The 17512-nt window shown below is 43.7% G+C and overlaps 1 protein-coding gene across 6 annotated transcripts; it reads right to left on the bottom strand.

Moving 5' to 3' along the window:
• Positions 1-293: 293 nt before the first annotated feature.
• LOC140602925 (ribosome biogenesis protein NSA2 homolog) lies at positions 294-16181 on the bottom strand. 6 transcript variants are annotated; one of them, XM_072773208.1, is made up of 7 exons: positions 16163-16181; positions 15914-15992; positions 8448-8480; positions 5989-6129; positions 5596-5743; positions 3391-3553; positions 294-1483 (listed from the first exon to the last, which is right to left on the bottom strand). In XM_072773208.1, the coding sequence occupies exon 7, from the start codon at positions 1394-1396 to the stop codon at positions 614-616; it is 783 nt and encodes a 260-aa protein (XP_072629309.1). In that variant the 5' UTR covers positions 1397-1483; positions 3391-3553; positions 5596-5743; positions 5989-6129; positions 8448-8480; positions 15914-15992; positions 16163-16181; the 3' UTR covers positions 294-613. The 6 variants fall into 6 exon arrangements, with proteins under 6 accessions (XP_072629309.1, XP_072629298.1, XP_072629317.1 ...); XM_072773197.1 differs by lacking the exon at positions 16163-16181 and having other exon boundaries at positions 15914-16150; XM_072773216.1 differs by lacking the exon at positions 16163-16181 and having other exon boundaries at positions 5989-6053; positions 15914-16150.
• Positions 16182-17512: the final 1331 nt, after the last annotated feature.

Here is a 17512-nt window from a genome sequence, read left to right as displayed (position 1 = left end):
TTGCTTTATGGTAGAGAACGAGGCTCAGGCACCTCCATTTGACCTCTCAAGAATTCAGCAAACAAAGAAAAGTCTTCCCTCACCTCTGCCCAGACTCTCTTCGGGTTGTTAGTCGGTGCCCAGATGTAAGGTTAATACGCTAAATCCTGAGTCTTCTACCTACTTCCATGGTCTGATGGTTTGCCAGTAACTAGGAATGTTGAACATACTTATACCTTCTGACTCAGCAATTTTTTAAAAGATTTTACCTATTATTTATTTTTAAAGATTTTATTTATTCATGAGAGATACAGAGAGAGAGAGAGGCAGAGACACAGGCAGAGGGAGAAGCAGGCTCCATGCAGGGAGCCTGATGCAGGACTTGATCCCAGGACCCCGGGATCATGACCTGAGCAGAAGGCAGATGCTCAACCACTGAGCCACCCAGGTGTCCCAAGATTTTTTTTTTATTTTAATAAATGTCTATTTCAACTTTTTTACAGTAGAATAAATGTCTTGATGACTGTAGATATGTAAGGCTGTTTGGTAGCATCCAGAACCACAACAATGATGGTCTTCCTGACAGGTGTGTAGTCTTCAGTAATTATAAGGGATTACTTGCCTGGAACTGCTGTTAAACCAGCAGGACTGCATTTATGCATCCATCATTTTCAGGATTGTTGGTAACCTGGGCATATTTTCCCCAAATAACTTTGCCTCCTTGTGTCACAAGGCCCAACTCACTCACGTTCACTTCAATGACAGTACCTTTGGTAATAACACCCAAAGTTGTATATAGTGGGGATGAGGGATTCTTTTTTACACCGAGTATTGGCAGGCAAAAGGTGGCTTTCAATTCAGGATGTGTTACATGGGCCTTTTTGAAACGTAAGCCCATTGACCTAATGAATCTTTCGTATTTAGGTGGTTTTCTAGTAAAGCCATCTCCAACAAAGCAGACTTTAGTGACCATCCTCTTCCATGCTTTCTTTTTTCTCTTTCCTGTTCGAATGACTTTTAATACTTCTGTTTCTCCCTGAGCACGAACTTTGGGTAAAGGAACTTCCCACTTTGCTGCTTTCTCTTTTCGCTTTTGTTTAATCATATTGGAAAGTACTTTAGCTCGGAACTGCCCCTCCCTGTCCAATAGATATGCAGGTACTGCTCCCTCTGGAGTCTTTTCATCATTCTTTTGTTTGGTGTTTCTCTTTTCATGCATCTTGATAGTCTTTTTCATTTGTATTTTCTCAGCATGGCGCTGTTTATGGTAGAGCTTAGCTTTCAGACCAATCATCTTTTTTGCTTTTTTTGAACGTTCATGAGCCTCTCGACCTTCTTTCTTTCTCTTTTTCTCATGGTAATCCAAACGATAGCCATAGCGCTTCTGGTGTAACTCAATATATTCATTTTGTGGCATGGTGACGGCCGCCGGGCTGCCGCGAGCAGCCGCTGGGCGCCAAGAGGCTCTCTAGCTTCGGGCTCCCGGCCCGCCCCAAGATTTTATCTATTTATTTGACGAGAGAGAGAGGACAAATGAAGGGAATGGTAGAGGGAGAGGGAGAAGCAGGTTCCCTGCGGAGCAGTGAGCTGGACGTGAGGTCAGGACCCTGGGTTCATGGCTGAGTGGAAGGCAGATGCCCAACAGACTGAGCCACCCCTGACTCAGGGGTGCCCTCGACTCAGCAATTTTTCTTTCTTTCTTTCTTTCTTTCTTTCTTTCTTTCTTTCTTTCTTTCTTTCTTTCTTTCTTTCTTTTCTTTCTTTCTTTCTTTCTTTCTTTCTTTCTTTCTTTCTAGATTTTATTTATTTATTCATGAGAGAGAGAGAGAGAGCAGCAAAGACACGGGCAGAGGGAGAAGCAGGCTCCATGTAGGGAGCCCAACGTGGGACTCGATCCCAGGTCCCCAGGATCACACCCTGGGCTGAAGGCAGTGCTAAACCGCTGAGCCACCCGGGCTGCCCTGACTCAGCAATTCTTAATCTTAATATATGCTCACCAAAGATATGCAATAGGATGTTCACAGTTGTGCTGCCCATTACATTCCCAGATGAAGACCACCCTGATGATTGTCAAGAGTAATGTGGATGAATAATTTGAAGTGCCTTCACACAGTGGAAACTGATTCACCAATGAAAAAGGATCTCCATCCACATATAACAGCAGGGATAGGGATCCTTGGGTGGCTCAGTGGTTTGGAATCTGTCTTCGGCCCAGGGCACGATCCTGGAGTCCCAGGATCTAGTTCCGCATCAGGCTCCCTGCATGGAGCCTGCTTCTCCCTCTGCCTGTGTCTCTGCCTCTCTCTCTCTCTGTGTCTCTCATGAATAAATAAATAAAATATTTTTTTAATTTTTTAGAATTTATTTATGATAGTCACAGAGAGAGAGAGAGGCAGAGACACAGGCAGGGGGAGAAGCAGGCTCCATGCACCGGGAGCCCGATGTGGGATTTGATCCCGGGTCTCCAGGATCGCGCCCTGGGCCAAAGGCAGGCGCCAAACCGCTGCGCCACCCAGGGATCCCCAATAAATAAAATCTTAAAAAACAAACAAACAGCAGGGATAAATCCCATGCACATGATATGTGGGTATGATTTGATCTGTATGAAATACAAAAAGAGATAAAACTTATCTACATGGTCAGAAACTAGGCGGGTGGTTCTACTTGGTGGTTAGAGCCTGGAAGTTGGCAGGAAGCAGGGCTGGAAATGATCTGTTTCTTAGTATGATGGTCAGTTACATGGACTCTATAGTCTGTGAAAATTCACCGGTCTCCACAGACATGACCTTTGCACTTTATAAAATATATATGTCAATGAATAAACGAAGTGTGGTAGATCCATAGAATGGAATATTACTTTGCCATAAAAAAGAAATGAAGTATTGATACAATGATACATGCTACAAAGTGGATGAACCTCAAAAACATTATTCTAAGTGAAAGAAGCCAGACACAAAAGGTCACATATCATCTGATTCCACGTGTATGAAACATCCATAATGGGCCAATCCATAGCACAGACAGAAGATGAGTGGTGGCCAGGGGCTGGAGGGGGGGTGAGGGGGACTGTCTGCTTAATGGGTACAGGGTTTCCTTCTGGGGTAATGAAAATGTTCTGGATCTAGATAGAGGTGGTGCTTGCATGATATCGTGTACTAAATATCACAGAGTTGTTCACATTACAGTGGGTAATTCTATGTCATAAATTTTACCTCAAAAAACTAAATGTGTATATTATACTTTAATTTTAAAACTGCATGAGGGGAAGCTCGAATCTCTCTGAGAATTTGCTTAACTTACCAAATATTATACAGTTAGCAATTCACCAGGATCTTGATTTGAATGCCTGCTCTTCCCCACAAATGTCCTACTGGTTCCCTACCCCACCACGGCCAGCATTGCGTTGATTACCATTGAGCATTGGCTGTGCCTTTTTCCAACAAAAGGAGTCATCCATATGGAAGAGGCATCACATCTTTATTGCCGCAATAATTAGGGAGACAATATATTCCGAGAGGCAGCTGATGAATCCTATAACTTCTGTCCCTTCAAGACACCAAGACTTATTTAAAGACTGTGGGAGAAAAACAGAGGTTAGAATAGTATCACAGTCTGTCACACTCCAAGACAGGATGATTGGGTTCGTTTCTGATGGGAGATCTGGTCTACCCCTAAGAACTAAACAGTGTGAGTAAGTGGAACATGACAGAGGCACTTTGCAGATTGGTGCCTTTAGGAGGGTTTAAAGCCTTTCCCTCTCACTCTCAAAATCAGTGTCATTATTGATTATTTTAACCCTTGATTATTAAACACAAGTTACGTGGTCCGTTATTTGAACAAATTTATTAAACTGATATTTTTCAGTGTTAAGAAAGTTAGAAATGAGCAGTCTAATAATGTTGATGGAGGATAATTTGGAATAACCTAAAATGTAATGCACACACTTGAGATGTACATATCCTTTGACCCAGTGGTTCCACTCAGCTATTCTAATAATAATAAAAAAATTTATTTTTATTTATTTATTTTTAAAAATATTTATTTATTTATTTATTTATTTATTTATTTATTTATTTATTTATGAGACACACACACAGAGAAAGAGAGAGAGAGGCAGAGACACAGGTAGAGGGAGAAGCAGGCTCTATGCAGGGAGCCGATGAGGGACTTGATCCTGGACTCCAAGATCATGCCCTTTGCTGAAGGCAGGCACTAAACCACGGGGCCTCCCAGGGATCCGCAGTAATAATAATTTTTAAAAAGCCAACCCTCACACGCTTAAAAATCAATGTAGAAGGCACCCATTAAAGACAAGCAAATATACTTTAATAGGATAATAGTATATCCATATTCTGATATTTGGTGAAAGTGTGAAGAAAACTGAGGTAGATTTATGCATTCACGTGGAAAAATCTTCCTGATGTGTATATTTAAATGAAGATCAAGTCATAGGACAAAAGGGATAGTATCATTCATTCATGTTTTAAAAGACCTTAAAATTGTTATCTTTGTGTAAATGCACAGAATAAATGCAGAAGAACACATCCTGAGCCACTAGTTGGATTTCCTTCTGTGGAAGAGAATAGGAAGCAAAGAAGGGATGTGACTGCGACAGCAGGGGTAATGTCCTTCTTCTCCTTCCCATATCTTCTTTTCAAAGGAAACTAACCTCATTTCTTCATTTCATGGGGTCAAGGACAGATCATTCAAACCAGGGGCCAGCAAGCTAGAGCCCAGAGGCCAAATCCAACCTGTCATCTATTTTTATGACCCATGAACTACTGGTTTTCTTATTTTCTTTTAAGATTTTTATGTATTTATTTATTCATGAGAGACACACACACACAGAGAGAGAGAGAGAGAGAGAGAGAGCGTCAGAGACACAGGCAGAGGGAGAGGCAGGCTCCATGCAGATAGCCTGACGTGGGATTCCATCCTGGGTTTCCAGGATCAGGCCCTGGGCTGAAGGTGGCGCTAAACCTCTGAGCCATCCAGGCTGACCTGGTTTTCTTTCTTTTTTTTTTTTTTTTTAAATTTTTTAATTTATTTATGATAGTCACACAGAGAGAGAGAGGCAGAGACACAGGCAGAGGGAGAAGCAGGCTCCATGCACCGGGAGCCTGACGTGGGATTCGATCCCGGGTCTCCAGGATCGCGCCCTGGGCCAAAGGCAGGCGCCAAACCGCTGCGCCACCCAGGGATCCCTGACCTGGTTTTCTAATTTTTAAGTGGTTAATTGAAAATGAAAATCAGAAGGTGATTGATACTTTGTGACCCTTGAAAATTATATGAGATTCAAACTTCAGAGTCCATAGATAAAGTTTTATTGGAACACAGCCATGCTCATTTTTTTTTTTTTATTGCCTGTGGCTACTTTTGTGCTACTGGGCAAAGTTGAGTATATAAGAGACCATAAGATCCGTGAAGCCTAAAATTCTTACGAATGGACCCTTTAGAGGAAACATTTGCTGACCCTCGCAATCTAACCCATCACTGGGTAACGCAGACTTCAAGCTTCCTTTTCCATTAACATAGAAGGTATCCCTCTTTAAGAGACCTCTCCTCAACACACACACACACACACACATACACACCCTCCTTCCCCAGCCAACTTACTTATGAGGAGAGCATTTCTTCCATTTTCTATCTTGGTTATAGTTTTTTGTCAATGAGCACCAACTCCAATTCAAAATATAGCCCTCTTTGGTGCATTTGTGAAAGAGTTTGCTTCTGAAGAAGAAGGGGAAGGTACACTTGGGGGGATCTGCAGAGAAAGGATGGAGCAGAAGGGGAAATGTGGACACGGCAAGTTTTAGGATCAACCATCGCTAAACTCACAACGTATGTTTTGTCTACCATACCCAACTATTTTCAAAGAGGTCAACACATGTAGAACAGTCAGGATTCAGAGTCACATTTATCCAATGCCAAAGTCACTTAGCTACTGTAGTAGTCAGTCACTTCTTGGATCCTTAGGCATCCAAGACAGCCCATCCTAACCATGCCTACCTTCCCCGGTGCAGTACCGCCATCTCCCTCGGAATTTCTTGTCGAGTGAACACCAATCATAATCGCTGTGGACAGAGATGCAGTTGTAGTAGATGGTGTCACCAAACATAAATGGAAAGACACAGGTACTGTTAACAAACTCTGGAAAAGAGGAAACATGCCAGGTGTGGGTCAAGCTTGCAAAGGGAATTGACTTTCTAACACCAGTCCCAATTATGGCACCATGTTTGCCCACTCACTGCTCCATGTCCACATGTGTTTGGTCTCACCAATTGCATTACCTGTGTGTGGCACTAAATATACGTGACCAGAGGGCCCACACTTCATCTTGTAAGCCAAAATTCTGGAGTCTTTCTCATACTCTCATTTCTCCCTCTGTCCTAGAAAAGTAAGTCTCTTAGCTGCCAGAGTTGGGTCCTGAGTATCTCTCAAAGCTATCCACTCCTCTCTGCACTTTGATCACTACCTAGCATCATGACTTGCCTTGCCTATGACAATAACTTATTTCTGGATGCCTCCATCCTATTTGTCCCATCCATTCTCCACACTGCAGAGAAATGTTTATTCCCAAAGACCAGCCTGCCCCTCCCCTGAACCTATTCATAACCCACCACTCTCAGGATGAGAAGTAGCACTGAAATGGCTTATGATATTCTGCTTGATGTTGGACTTCAAGCCTCATGGTGGATCACCTTTCCTGTGTTCTTTCTCCTCATGCCTTCTTAGGCATCCTGAGTGTGCCACCATCTTTCTCACCTTGGGGATTTACTCACACAATTTTCCCTGCCTGGCAGGAAAATCTTGCACTCTTTGCCTGTTCACCCTCCTCTTAGGTTCAGCCTAGATGTGAATCTTCATGGAAATTTCTGGAACATCCAGACTGTGTTAGATCCACTTGTATTGCACTTTTGCACAAGTTCTCACTTCTTATAATTATTTAATGCACAATGACTTGTTCAGAATCTTTCTCATTTGTCAGAAATGACCCTATGTATCTGGTTCAAAACTAGATCCATGATATCAACAGATAGGGACCGGCACATAATAGACACTTAACGAATAAGTGTTGGTTGGCCCTTCACAAGCCTGAAATAATTTTGACACAAGATAAATTTATTTTTATTATTTAGCAATTATTTGTTATTTATTGATATACATTATATTTATTATTTAATAATGTTATTTATTAAGTATGTTAGCATTTTGTTATTTGACTATATTATTTGTCTTTTTGATATTTATTATTTAATATTTTAAATTAACAATTTGTATGAGTTAGCATTAGTTATGTTTATTAAATTATTTATTATTATATATTTATATAATATAGTTTACTCTCTGTTGGACATATTATAAATAATTTACAAGCACTAATGCATTTAATGATATCCCCACATCAGTCCAGTGAACTGGGCACTGTCACGAGGCTCCTGCTAAGGTCAGCTTTGGTCCTCAGCATGTGATCCCCACATGTAGAGACTCTGATTCCTGCTGACTGCTCTGAAAATAGCTTCCTTCTGACCCCAAAGTCAAGAGGGCTAATGGGCCATATTTTCCAGTATATACTTTAGGCTATGTTGGTTCAATCCCCAAACAAGTGGTTGGTGATTGAAGTAGTTAAGAAACCAACTAACATTTAGGACTAAAATTTCCCTTTTGGGGATCCCTGGGTGGCTCAGTGGTTTAGCGCCTGCCTTCAGGTCAGGGCATGATCCTGGAGTCCCGGCATCGAGTCTCACTTCGGGGTCCCTGCATGGAGCCTGCTTCTCCCCCTGCCTGTGTCTCTGCCTCTCTGTGTGTCTCTCATGAATAAAATTAAAATCTTAAAAAAAAAAAAGAAGTTTCCCTTTCACTGGCTTGATTACCCCATAAAGTGTTCCCACACCTCCATTTCTCTCAAAATTCCCAATTTCATGAGTGTGTAGGTTAAAACTGAGTACCAGTTGTCCACGTGCAGAAATGAATCAATTCTTCCAAGAACTGAGACACTGAGGCAACGTTATCTATGGTGAGCACATATGAGTTCCATGATTAACTTTCTAACTTAAAAGCAGGTATAAAAGATCACATGTATGATTCCATTTATATGAAATGCCCAGAAGACCAATCTATAGAGAAATAAAGTAGACTAGTGGTTGCTTGTGCCTGGAGACAAGAATGTGGGGTGATGGCAAATGGATACAAGGGATCTTCTTGGGGGTGATGAACATGTTCTAGAACTGGATTGTGGTGATGTTTATACTCCTTTATAAATTTACTAAAAATCATTGCATGGTACACTTAAAATGGGTGTATTTTATGAATATGTGATTTGGCTGTCATGACCAGGGAAGGTGCCAGAAGAATAACAAAAGAAAGAGCAAAATGGCGGGAAGTGCGAGGAGCTTCAAGAACATGATATTTTTTCATGGCTGTGGCTGACATTTGAGATGCTAACATATAAAGAGGTGTCTCCTTACCTAGAACCGGAGGGTTTAAATGGGAAATCAATTCTGAAAGAGAGAGAGAAAAAAAGGGTAAAATTTAGACCGCCTCCTAAAATACTCCATTCCTAGACTAATGACTATTAAAATATCTTGAAGCACATGTAGCCAACTGCCCTTCTGTTGCAGAAAAACGTACGCTATCACATTCTGGATGACTTTGTGGTCACTTTCCACAGGAGTGGGCTATCTCACATCTACCCAGAAAAGCCCATTAACTCAGGTATGAGCTCCGACTATTCCCAAGGTTTTTCTTGGACTAAGTTGGAGTAAATCTAGTTTGCTCAACTTTCACCCGTTGGTTGAAATCCCACAAGTCTGAAGTTTGGAGGGAATGTTCTTGGTTTTGTCCACATGTTAACGTTTCAGGAAAACAATCTGTTTGTTCAGTGTAACCTCGGGGGTGATTTTGTTCTGTTGCGTTTTGCTTCTTGGAAAACTTTGCTCTTATATCATCCCTGAGCCCATTCTGGGGAGTGAGGTTAGACCATAAAAACCAGGTTAGGTCTTGTTAAAGACTAGAAGGGAAGTAAGAAAGCTCGTTACCCAAAAACATTGGTTACGATCTAATCTGCTGCTGCTATGTTATAGTTACTGTTCTCAGTTGACCTCCAAAACAGCCCTAGGAGACGTTCTAATTTAGAGCTCTCCCGTTCTCCCCATTCTCCCAACAGTTTACAGATGAGAAAACGGGACCAGAGTCATGTGACCACCAACTGGTGAGAACCAGGTCGAGAGTCAAGAAGTCTGACTTCAGAGGCTGTGTTCTGAAAATGATATTGCTACTATCTTGGAATTGTCACTTTACCTGTGCAAGTGACTTAATCCATGATTAAGTCCATTGTGACTTAATCCTTGATTAAGTCCATTAAGACTTAATCCATAATCCTCACTTTATCCCTGATACAACAATGCTAAGATACTACAATGCTGTAGATTTGGATGACACTCTAACTCGGGAGCTACTGTGTGGTGTGTCTGGCATCCATGTTAAGGGATCATGGCCTCGGTCTCCAGAGAGAAGCCAACAAGATGTCAATGATTTTGAAGGCATGGCTAAATAAATGGTCATTGGAGGTGGTTCTCTAGGTGCCCACCTTTGTATTTAGCGCCTTATGTCAATTATCTCATTGACACCGATGCTTGCACTGCCCCTGTAAGGTTGGGATTATTATAGGCTATATTTATGGGTTATATATTAATAATGACCTCCAATTTGTAGATACAGAAGTGGAGCTGTAGAGAAGGGAATCACTTTCAAAGCCACAAAACTAAATAGTCCAGGTACTGAAGGCTCCAGAAACTGAGCCTCTAAAATGATCCTGTCTCGGGGGGGCGGGGGCGGGCACTGTTTCCGTCCCCGGAACCCTTAGAGGAGCTGCCACACAACTGAGCCCCCTCTCGGTTCTGGTGGCGAGTTAGGATACTTTAGGATAAAACCACGGGTGCTGACATTTTGTTACAAATGCCAGCTGCTGTGGGGTGACTTTTCTGCTTTGTCCGTCACAGCGCTCTTGGCTCTGCCACCGCGGTGCCTAATATCAACCCACCTCTCCTCTCTGGTGTCTGTAATACCCGCAGGCTTCTCATTTTACAGGTGAAAGAGCAGAGAGAGATTTTCACCCAAAACATCGTCCACAGTCAGAAATGGGTGCAGCCTGGGCTCACGTCTACCCTGGCCTGGTTCCAGGGAACAGGCTATTTCTTTCAGACCCTGGTGTCCCCAGAAGCGGTCCTTGGCCATTCTCATCTACGGGTAGGGCTGAACGTGCCAAATCCTTGCAGACCTTCTGTCACTGTGCTTCAGGTCATTCTCGCATCACACTTCCAGCCTAACATTACTATTTTTTTTTCTAACATTACTATTTTTTTTTGGTTTATTTTTTTTAATTTATTTTTTATTGGTGTTCAATTTACTAACATACAGAATAACCCCCAGTGCCCGTCACCCATTCACTCCCACCCCCCGCCCTTCTCCCCTTCCACCACCCCTAGTTCGTTTCCCAGAGTTAGCAGTCTTTACATTCTGTCTCCCTTTCTGATGTTTCCCACACTTTTCTTCTCCCTTCCCTTATATTCCCTTTCACTATTATTTATATAACATTACTATTTTTACCATTCGATAAATGGTTTTGACTCCTCCCACCTGGTCCTCCTGGTCCTCCCCCAGCTCATGATGCTGGAGAAACACCAGCACTGATACTGAAGACCTACTGAGCGCCCTCCGTGTGTTGACAGAGAGAAAACAAAGCAGCCCCCCAACACCCCGGAGCCTGGCCCCTGCTGCTGCGCAATGCCATTCTTCAGCTGGACACAAGCAACTCAGAGTCATCTCATCAGACAGGTGTCCTGTGAGATCGTGACACAGTGAGACAGCAAGACCGACGGCCTTGGAATCTTGTGTAAGCACAGGTAGAGTCCAGGTCGCTGTGCCCCAGGTTACCAGCCACGCCTTCCCCTGGGCTGACATGAGTGGCTGCTGCTCCGCCACCAATTCTTCCTCTCTCTGGCCTGCTTTCTCCACGGAGAGGGTTTGTGGACACCCAGGCCCAGAATCACCTCCTGCTCCCTGGCAGCATTCAACGGAGCCAACTCCGGCTTTTTCTCACCCAGCCCCCAGAACCCGCCAACCTAAGCCCAAACCCTCGAGCAGGTTCCAGTGCCTTCTGCTTGGACAGCCCGTGGCACCCCACGCCATGTACCGTCTCTCTGGCTCCAGAGAGTGGGAAAGCACCGTGTACCCCTCCTGTGCGCATGCAGGGCAGGGGCTCTTCTAGGGGATTTGCCTACCTTACCACAGCGATGACTGAGATAAAGATCACTTGCTCTCTATTGACTTTGTTTTCTAGGGAGGCAATTTAGACGGTTCAAACTTCAAGTTATAAAAGGGAAATCACAAAAGAGAACTTTACAAGACAATACATAATAAGTGTCCTCTTTCGGGATGCCTGGGTGGCTCGTGGTTGAGCATCTGCCTTTGGCTCAGGTTGTGATCCGGGGTCGTAGGATCGAGTCCCGCAACAGGTTCCCTGTGAGAAGCCTGCTTCTCCCTCTGCCTATGTCTCTGCCTCTCTCTCTGTGTGTCTCTCATGAATAAAAAACAAACAAATAAAACAACTAAAAAAACAAGTGTCCTTTTCTTTTCTTTTCTTTTCTTTTCTTTTTTCTTTTCTTTCTTTTCTTTTCTTTCTTTTTCTTCCTTCCTTCTTTCCTTCCTTCCTTTTTTTTTTCTTTCTTTCTTTCTTTCTTTCTTTCTTTCTTTCTTTCTTCTTTCTTTCTTTCTTTCTTTCTTTTTCTTTCTTTCTTTCTTTCTTTCTTTCTTTCTTTCTTTCTTTCTTTCTTTCCTTTCTTCTTTCTTTCTTTCTTTCTTTCTTTCTTTCTTTCTTTCTTTTTTTTTTTTTGATTGTGGCAAGAACACTCTGCATGAGATCTACCTTCTTGGCACACGTTTAAGGGCAGGATACAGTATTCTGACTGCAGGCAGACCGTCCTCATCCTGCATGACTGAAGCTTTGCACACACAGAACAGCAAGCCCCCGGCTCCCTTCTCACCAGCCTTGGCGTCCACCCCTCTGCACGGCGTTTCTAGGAGTTTGACAATTTCAGACACTTGATATAAGCGGAGCCTCCACATCCTCTGTCTTGCACCAGCTATTATGCTGTGTGTCAAAGACCTCAGAGACAGTGGGTTGAATCTGGCTCCTGCCCTGCTGCATCCTGTGTCTCCCCTTCCTGCCGTGACCCCCCTCTCCCCTCCTTCACCCACCTGCTTTCAGCCCACTCATACAGACAGCCAGGGACAGCCAGCTCGCTAAACTTTTCATCACCTCCAGTGACCTGCAGATGGCCTGCGTCTGAGCAGATACTTGCCTCTGATTTATACCCTCTGCTCCTGCTCCTCCCATGAGAGCTGCTCTCTCAGCACCCGGCACCCGGACTGACCCCACGGCAGGTTCTCTGTGCCCTAAATCATGGGGTGCATAGAAGAATCAGGAACATGGTTTAGGAACTCACCTGCACAAGAGTCAGAAATGCAAATCCTTAGCCCCCACACCAGACCTGCTGGAACCCTGGGGTCAGGACCAGCCCCCCTGAGCAGTAGCCAGCACTCCAGGTGACCCGATGCTCGCTGAAGTTTGGGCAGCCTTGCTCTGTAGCTTGCTTGATCCTTCCATATCCATTGAATACTGTTTACTCCCTTAATAACTGTTTTTTAAAGATTTTATTTATTTATTTATTTATTTATTTATTTATTTATTTTAGAGAGGAAGTGCTTGTGAGTGGGGGAGGAGGAGAGGAAGAGGGAATATCTCAAGAGGACTCTGCCCTGAGAGAGGAGCCCAATGTGGGCTCCATCTCACGACCCTGAGATCATGACATGAGCTGAAATTAAGAGTTGGACGTTTGGAGTAATTGGGTGGCTCAGTGGTTGAGCGTCTGCCTTTGGGTCAGATCATGATCATGATCCTGGGGTCCTGGGATCGAGTCCCACATCGGGGTCCTCGCATGGAGCCTGCTTCTCCTTCTGTCTAGGTCTCTGGCTCTCTCTCTGTGTCTCTAATGAACAAATACATAAATCTTTTTTAAGAAAAAAGAGACGCTTAACTGACTGAGTCACCTAGGCACCCCATGTGGAGGACAGATCTTAACTCCAATTCCATTGTATGGGCTTGATGGATGTTTGCATACCTTTTCCAGTCACCATCTCTGGAGGGAACTGGGGAGAGTGGAAGAGGTCTGTCCACTTTGTAAGAGAGACAAGGAGTGGAGGAGTGAGTACCTGTAAATGGGGGGACCTGGAGTCCTGGTGAACCCCCAGGGCTAACCTCACACTTCCATGTCCTTCTGAGCTAAGGTCTTCCCAGAGTTACTTCACTTACGGCCCATTTGCAGACATACGAGGACTGGCTACTGGTTAGAAACACATCTGCCTTTTCCAAGTAGAGATGAAAAAATGGAATTTGAGGGCAGTGGGGGAACTTTGATAAAAGCACAGAGCCAGGAGAAGCTGGGTTTCTCCTATCTGACACATAGGTTTTTGCTCTTTGTGTTTTGCTATTTTGCTAAAATGGATGGATCTTGACACAGTCTCTGGGCTCTGCAGATAAGGAGGTCACCTGTCAGTCCCCTGTAAGCAACACGGCGGGGATGAGGCTGGGAGAGGTCTCACACAGCTTCATGTTGTGGGAATTGTGTCTCTGGCTTGATATATGGGGAAACTGAGTCAGAAGTGGCAGAGCACAGGTTCACTCCAGGCAGCCAGCTGAGTGACCCTGGGAAGTTACTTTTGCTTTCTGAACCTGCACGCTGGATCTCTGAAATGCTGGGGCCACATGCATCCCATTGGAGAACCCAGTGAATATCTTTCCCTTCCTTCCTTCCTTCCTTCCTTCCTTCCTTCCTTCCTTCCTTCCTTCCTTCCTCCCTCCCTCCCTCCTTTCTTTCCTTTCCTTTCCTTTCCTTTCCTTTCCTTTCCTTTCCTTTCCTTTCCTTTCCTTTTTTCTTTCTTTCTTTCTTTCTTTCTTTCTTTCTTTCTTTCTTTCTTTCGAGTTAATTCTAGTTACTCATCTTACACCACTGTTTCCAGGCCATAACAATGACTGTCCAGGATGCTACAAACAAAATCAGTGGGAATGTGAGACCAGTTCTCCATACCTTTTATTTAAATCAGCTAACGTTTGTGGCCAATACTGGAGCTTTTGTTGTCAGGGAAGAGACCATCTTTGACTTTGATTTATTTCTCTCTTTTTTGGGGGTAAATTTTATTTATTTGTTTTTAAAGTATTTCTTTTTTTTTTTTTTAAGATTTATTTATTTGAGGAGGGGTGGGGCAGAGGGTGGAAATCAAGAGTCAGCCATTCAACTGACTGAGCCACTGCCCCATGGGTAAATTTAGAAAAATGCTCTCAATTCTAATGAGACTTCTCCCAAAGATCATGGAAAGTTATATTCCTGAATATTCATGAAGTCACAGAGGTGGTAATAAATATGTGCAGTGTTTGTGAGGCACCTTCTGGAGATTCACCTGGACCCACCCCCTAAAGGCATGTTCAGGACACTCTGAGCAGGACCCAGAACACCCTACCCTCTGGAAGGGCCGACATGGGCACTAGAGGGGACCCATTATTCCTTTCTTGCTCAACTGAATCTTTATTATGCCCCCAAGGCACTCAACCAGCTGTGATAAAATATTTTTCAGAACCAGGATTGGTATCTAAGCAACAATGCTAGTAGGATTGAGATGAGGAAAAAGAAAAATGGGGGAAAAAATCCCCAAACCAAAGGTCCTAAACCTACTAAGGGGCAGAGCTGGACTTAGATTCTAGAGCTTTCATGTGAATCACAGGGAAACCCAGAAAGAAATCACTAATGACTCTAGCAGAGAGGGGATTATGTGGGGCTAGTTTATCTTCTGCAAAAATGGCCTTGGGTTTGGATTTAGTTCTTCTGGTAATGCTGGCTCTAGACCCTGTGGAAAATATACGGGCATTAATGTCAGATAGACTAACTTTTAAATCCTGGGTCTCCCACTTATTAGTTGGGGACATTAGGTGCATGTTTCACAGTGACACAGCACACAATGAGTAGCAGGCATTCACCCTTCACCAGACATTGTTGTTTTTGAGAGTTGTGTAGATAAGATACGTAAATCTTCCTGAAATCCTGTGTATTAATTTGTAAGGGCTGCCATAACAAAATACCCGAGACTGGGTGGCTTGGACAATGGAAATGTCTTTTCTCAGAGTTCTGGAGGCTAGGCATCCATGATCAAAATGCAGGCAGATTTGATTTCTGGGTGAAGGCTCTCTTTGTGACTTGTAAATGCCCAGCGTCTCCCTGAGTCCTCACATGGCCTTTCTGCTATGCTTATATATAGAGAAAAAGATCTCTGGTGGCTCTTCTCATAAGAACACCAGGCCTAGGGATCCCTGGGTGGCTCAGTGGTTTAGCGCCTGCCTTTGGCCCAGGGCACGATCCTGGAGTCCCCGGATTGAGTCCCACGTCAGGTTCCCGGCATGGAGCCTGCTTCTCCCTCCTCCTATGTCTCTGCCTCTCTCTCTCTCTCTCTCTAATAAATAAATAAATAAATAAATAAATAAATAAATCTTAAAAAAAAAAAAAAAAAGAACACCAAGCCTACTGGATTAAGGTCCTAGATTTACAACCTCACTTAACCTTTATTACCTCCTTATGGGTCCTATCCCCAAATACTGCCACATTGGGTGTTAGGGCACCAATGAATACATTTGCAGGGGTAGAGACACAATTTAGCCCATAACACCCTGATTTATCTCTGCAAAATGAGATCATTCGCCTCAGCTAGTCTGAACCATGGGAATCTGAGATAACAGGCATGAATTGAAAGTCAACATAACAAACAAAAGTGTCTCAACTCTTGGAAGAGTTGAGCCATGTTCATATGTAGACAACTGGTAACTTACCTTTAGTTAGTAGCTCTCATGGAATCAAGTTTCAGGAGAGAACCAGAGATGAGGGGATTTGGTGGCACGCAGAGAAGTACTGAAGAGAAAGAGGATATGCATTTTGTTAAGAGTCGAAATGCTTGAGGTTTAATTTAGTGTCCACCTCTCTTGCTGTGAGATTCTGAGCAATTGGCGGAAATGATTTCAATCCTGTTTTTCTCATCCATAAAATTGTGATCATCCAAGTACTCTCTTTATTTTTCTCACCAAACCTGCTCATCCTGCTGTCCCATCTCAGTGAATGACACAGCCATTCACCTGGATGCATGGGTCACACTGGAGTCATCCTTTATTCCTATCTGCCACCCTGTAGCCAGCCAGGCCTACGGACTTTATCACTAAGATCGTCCTAGGACCAGCCACTTCCTGCTTCTGCCAATGCTCTCTCTAATCCAAGCACCATGGTTCCCCCAGCACATCACACAGGTACCTGACCAGTCTTGCTGCTTTGCACCTCTGCACCCTCTCCATTCTCTCCACATAGTAGCTAGAGCAAGGTCATGTCGCTGCTGAGATGAAAATCCCCTATAGCCTCCATGACACTTAGGAAAAACGCCAAAGCCCCTGTTCCATCTGACCTTGAGCTTTGCCCATCTCTTCCCCAAACCGAGCAGTCTCCCTGCTATTTCTCTAGCTTCCCAAATACAATGCAATCTCAGGCACTGACTTGTGTCTGTCTGCAGAAACACCATTCCCAGAAGATAAGGGGTGGGACTCCTTCTGTTTCTTCAGATCTCCATGATTCAGTGTCAGCTGTTCTAGAAAGGCCATTCTCAGTCACTCTCTCTAATGCAGAGGCTCCCACAATTCTCGGTCTCTCCCTCTTACCCTGATACAATCTTTTACACAGCGATTCTCTCTCTGTGGTCCAATTTCTGGCATTCACACCCATGTCAATATGCATATCCAGTTCTATGAATGTGCATTTGCTTCTTTATTACCTTTCTCCCCTCTAGATTGTAGACTTTGGAGGTATGATTTCTCCAGTTCAATACTTGATCTTCAGTAAAACAAAAGAGTGCCTGATAAATAGCACATGCTCAGTAGCCATTGCTGAATGACTAGAGTGTGCCTCCCTCTGGAGTCTGGTGTGAGGGTTCTAGGAAATAATGTGGGTAAAGCAGTGAGGTCAGAATGTGGCACAAGCTACACAATCATGACAGGGTGGTCATGGTCACCCTTGGAAGGTCGTTTCTCATGTTCATGCCAGGTGGAAAGTAGATGAGAAGAATCCTCACAATCTTTTCCCTGGCTAGCCACAGCAACTAAGTGTTTGATGAGAAACTAAGATTTCTGATTTTAAGGAGCAGAGAGCCGATTGCAGGAAATTTTGACAATGACGTCTAGTGAACATCTCTGGCCCATTGCTTAAGGCAAGCAATGCTTCGTGAGTGGGGGCCAAGTGAAATTTCAGCACACCTAAACGTCCTTGTGTTTCCACATGTGTGGAACACTGCAGGAAAAAGTGTGTAGGTATTTATTTTGGACAGAAGTCATTTGATTGGGTGGAAAATACTGTGAATCGTTAAGTCGTGTGAATCTGGGTTTGATTCCCAT

The sequence above is a fragment of the Canis lupus genome, chromosome 1, assembly GCF_048164855.1.
Source record: "Canis lupus baileyi chromosome 1, mCanLup2.hap1, whole genome shotgun sequence".
NCBI classification, from domain to species: Eukaryota; Metazoa; Chordata; class Mammalia; order Carnivora; family Canidae; genus Canis; species Canis lupus.
Note: the sequence above shows the minus strand (reverse complement) of the source record. Positions and strands in the feature narration are given on the sequence as shown.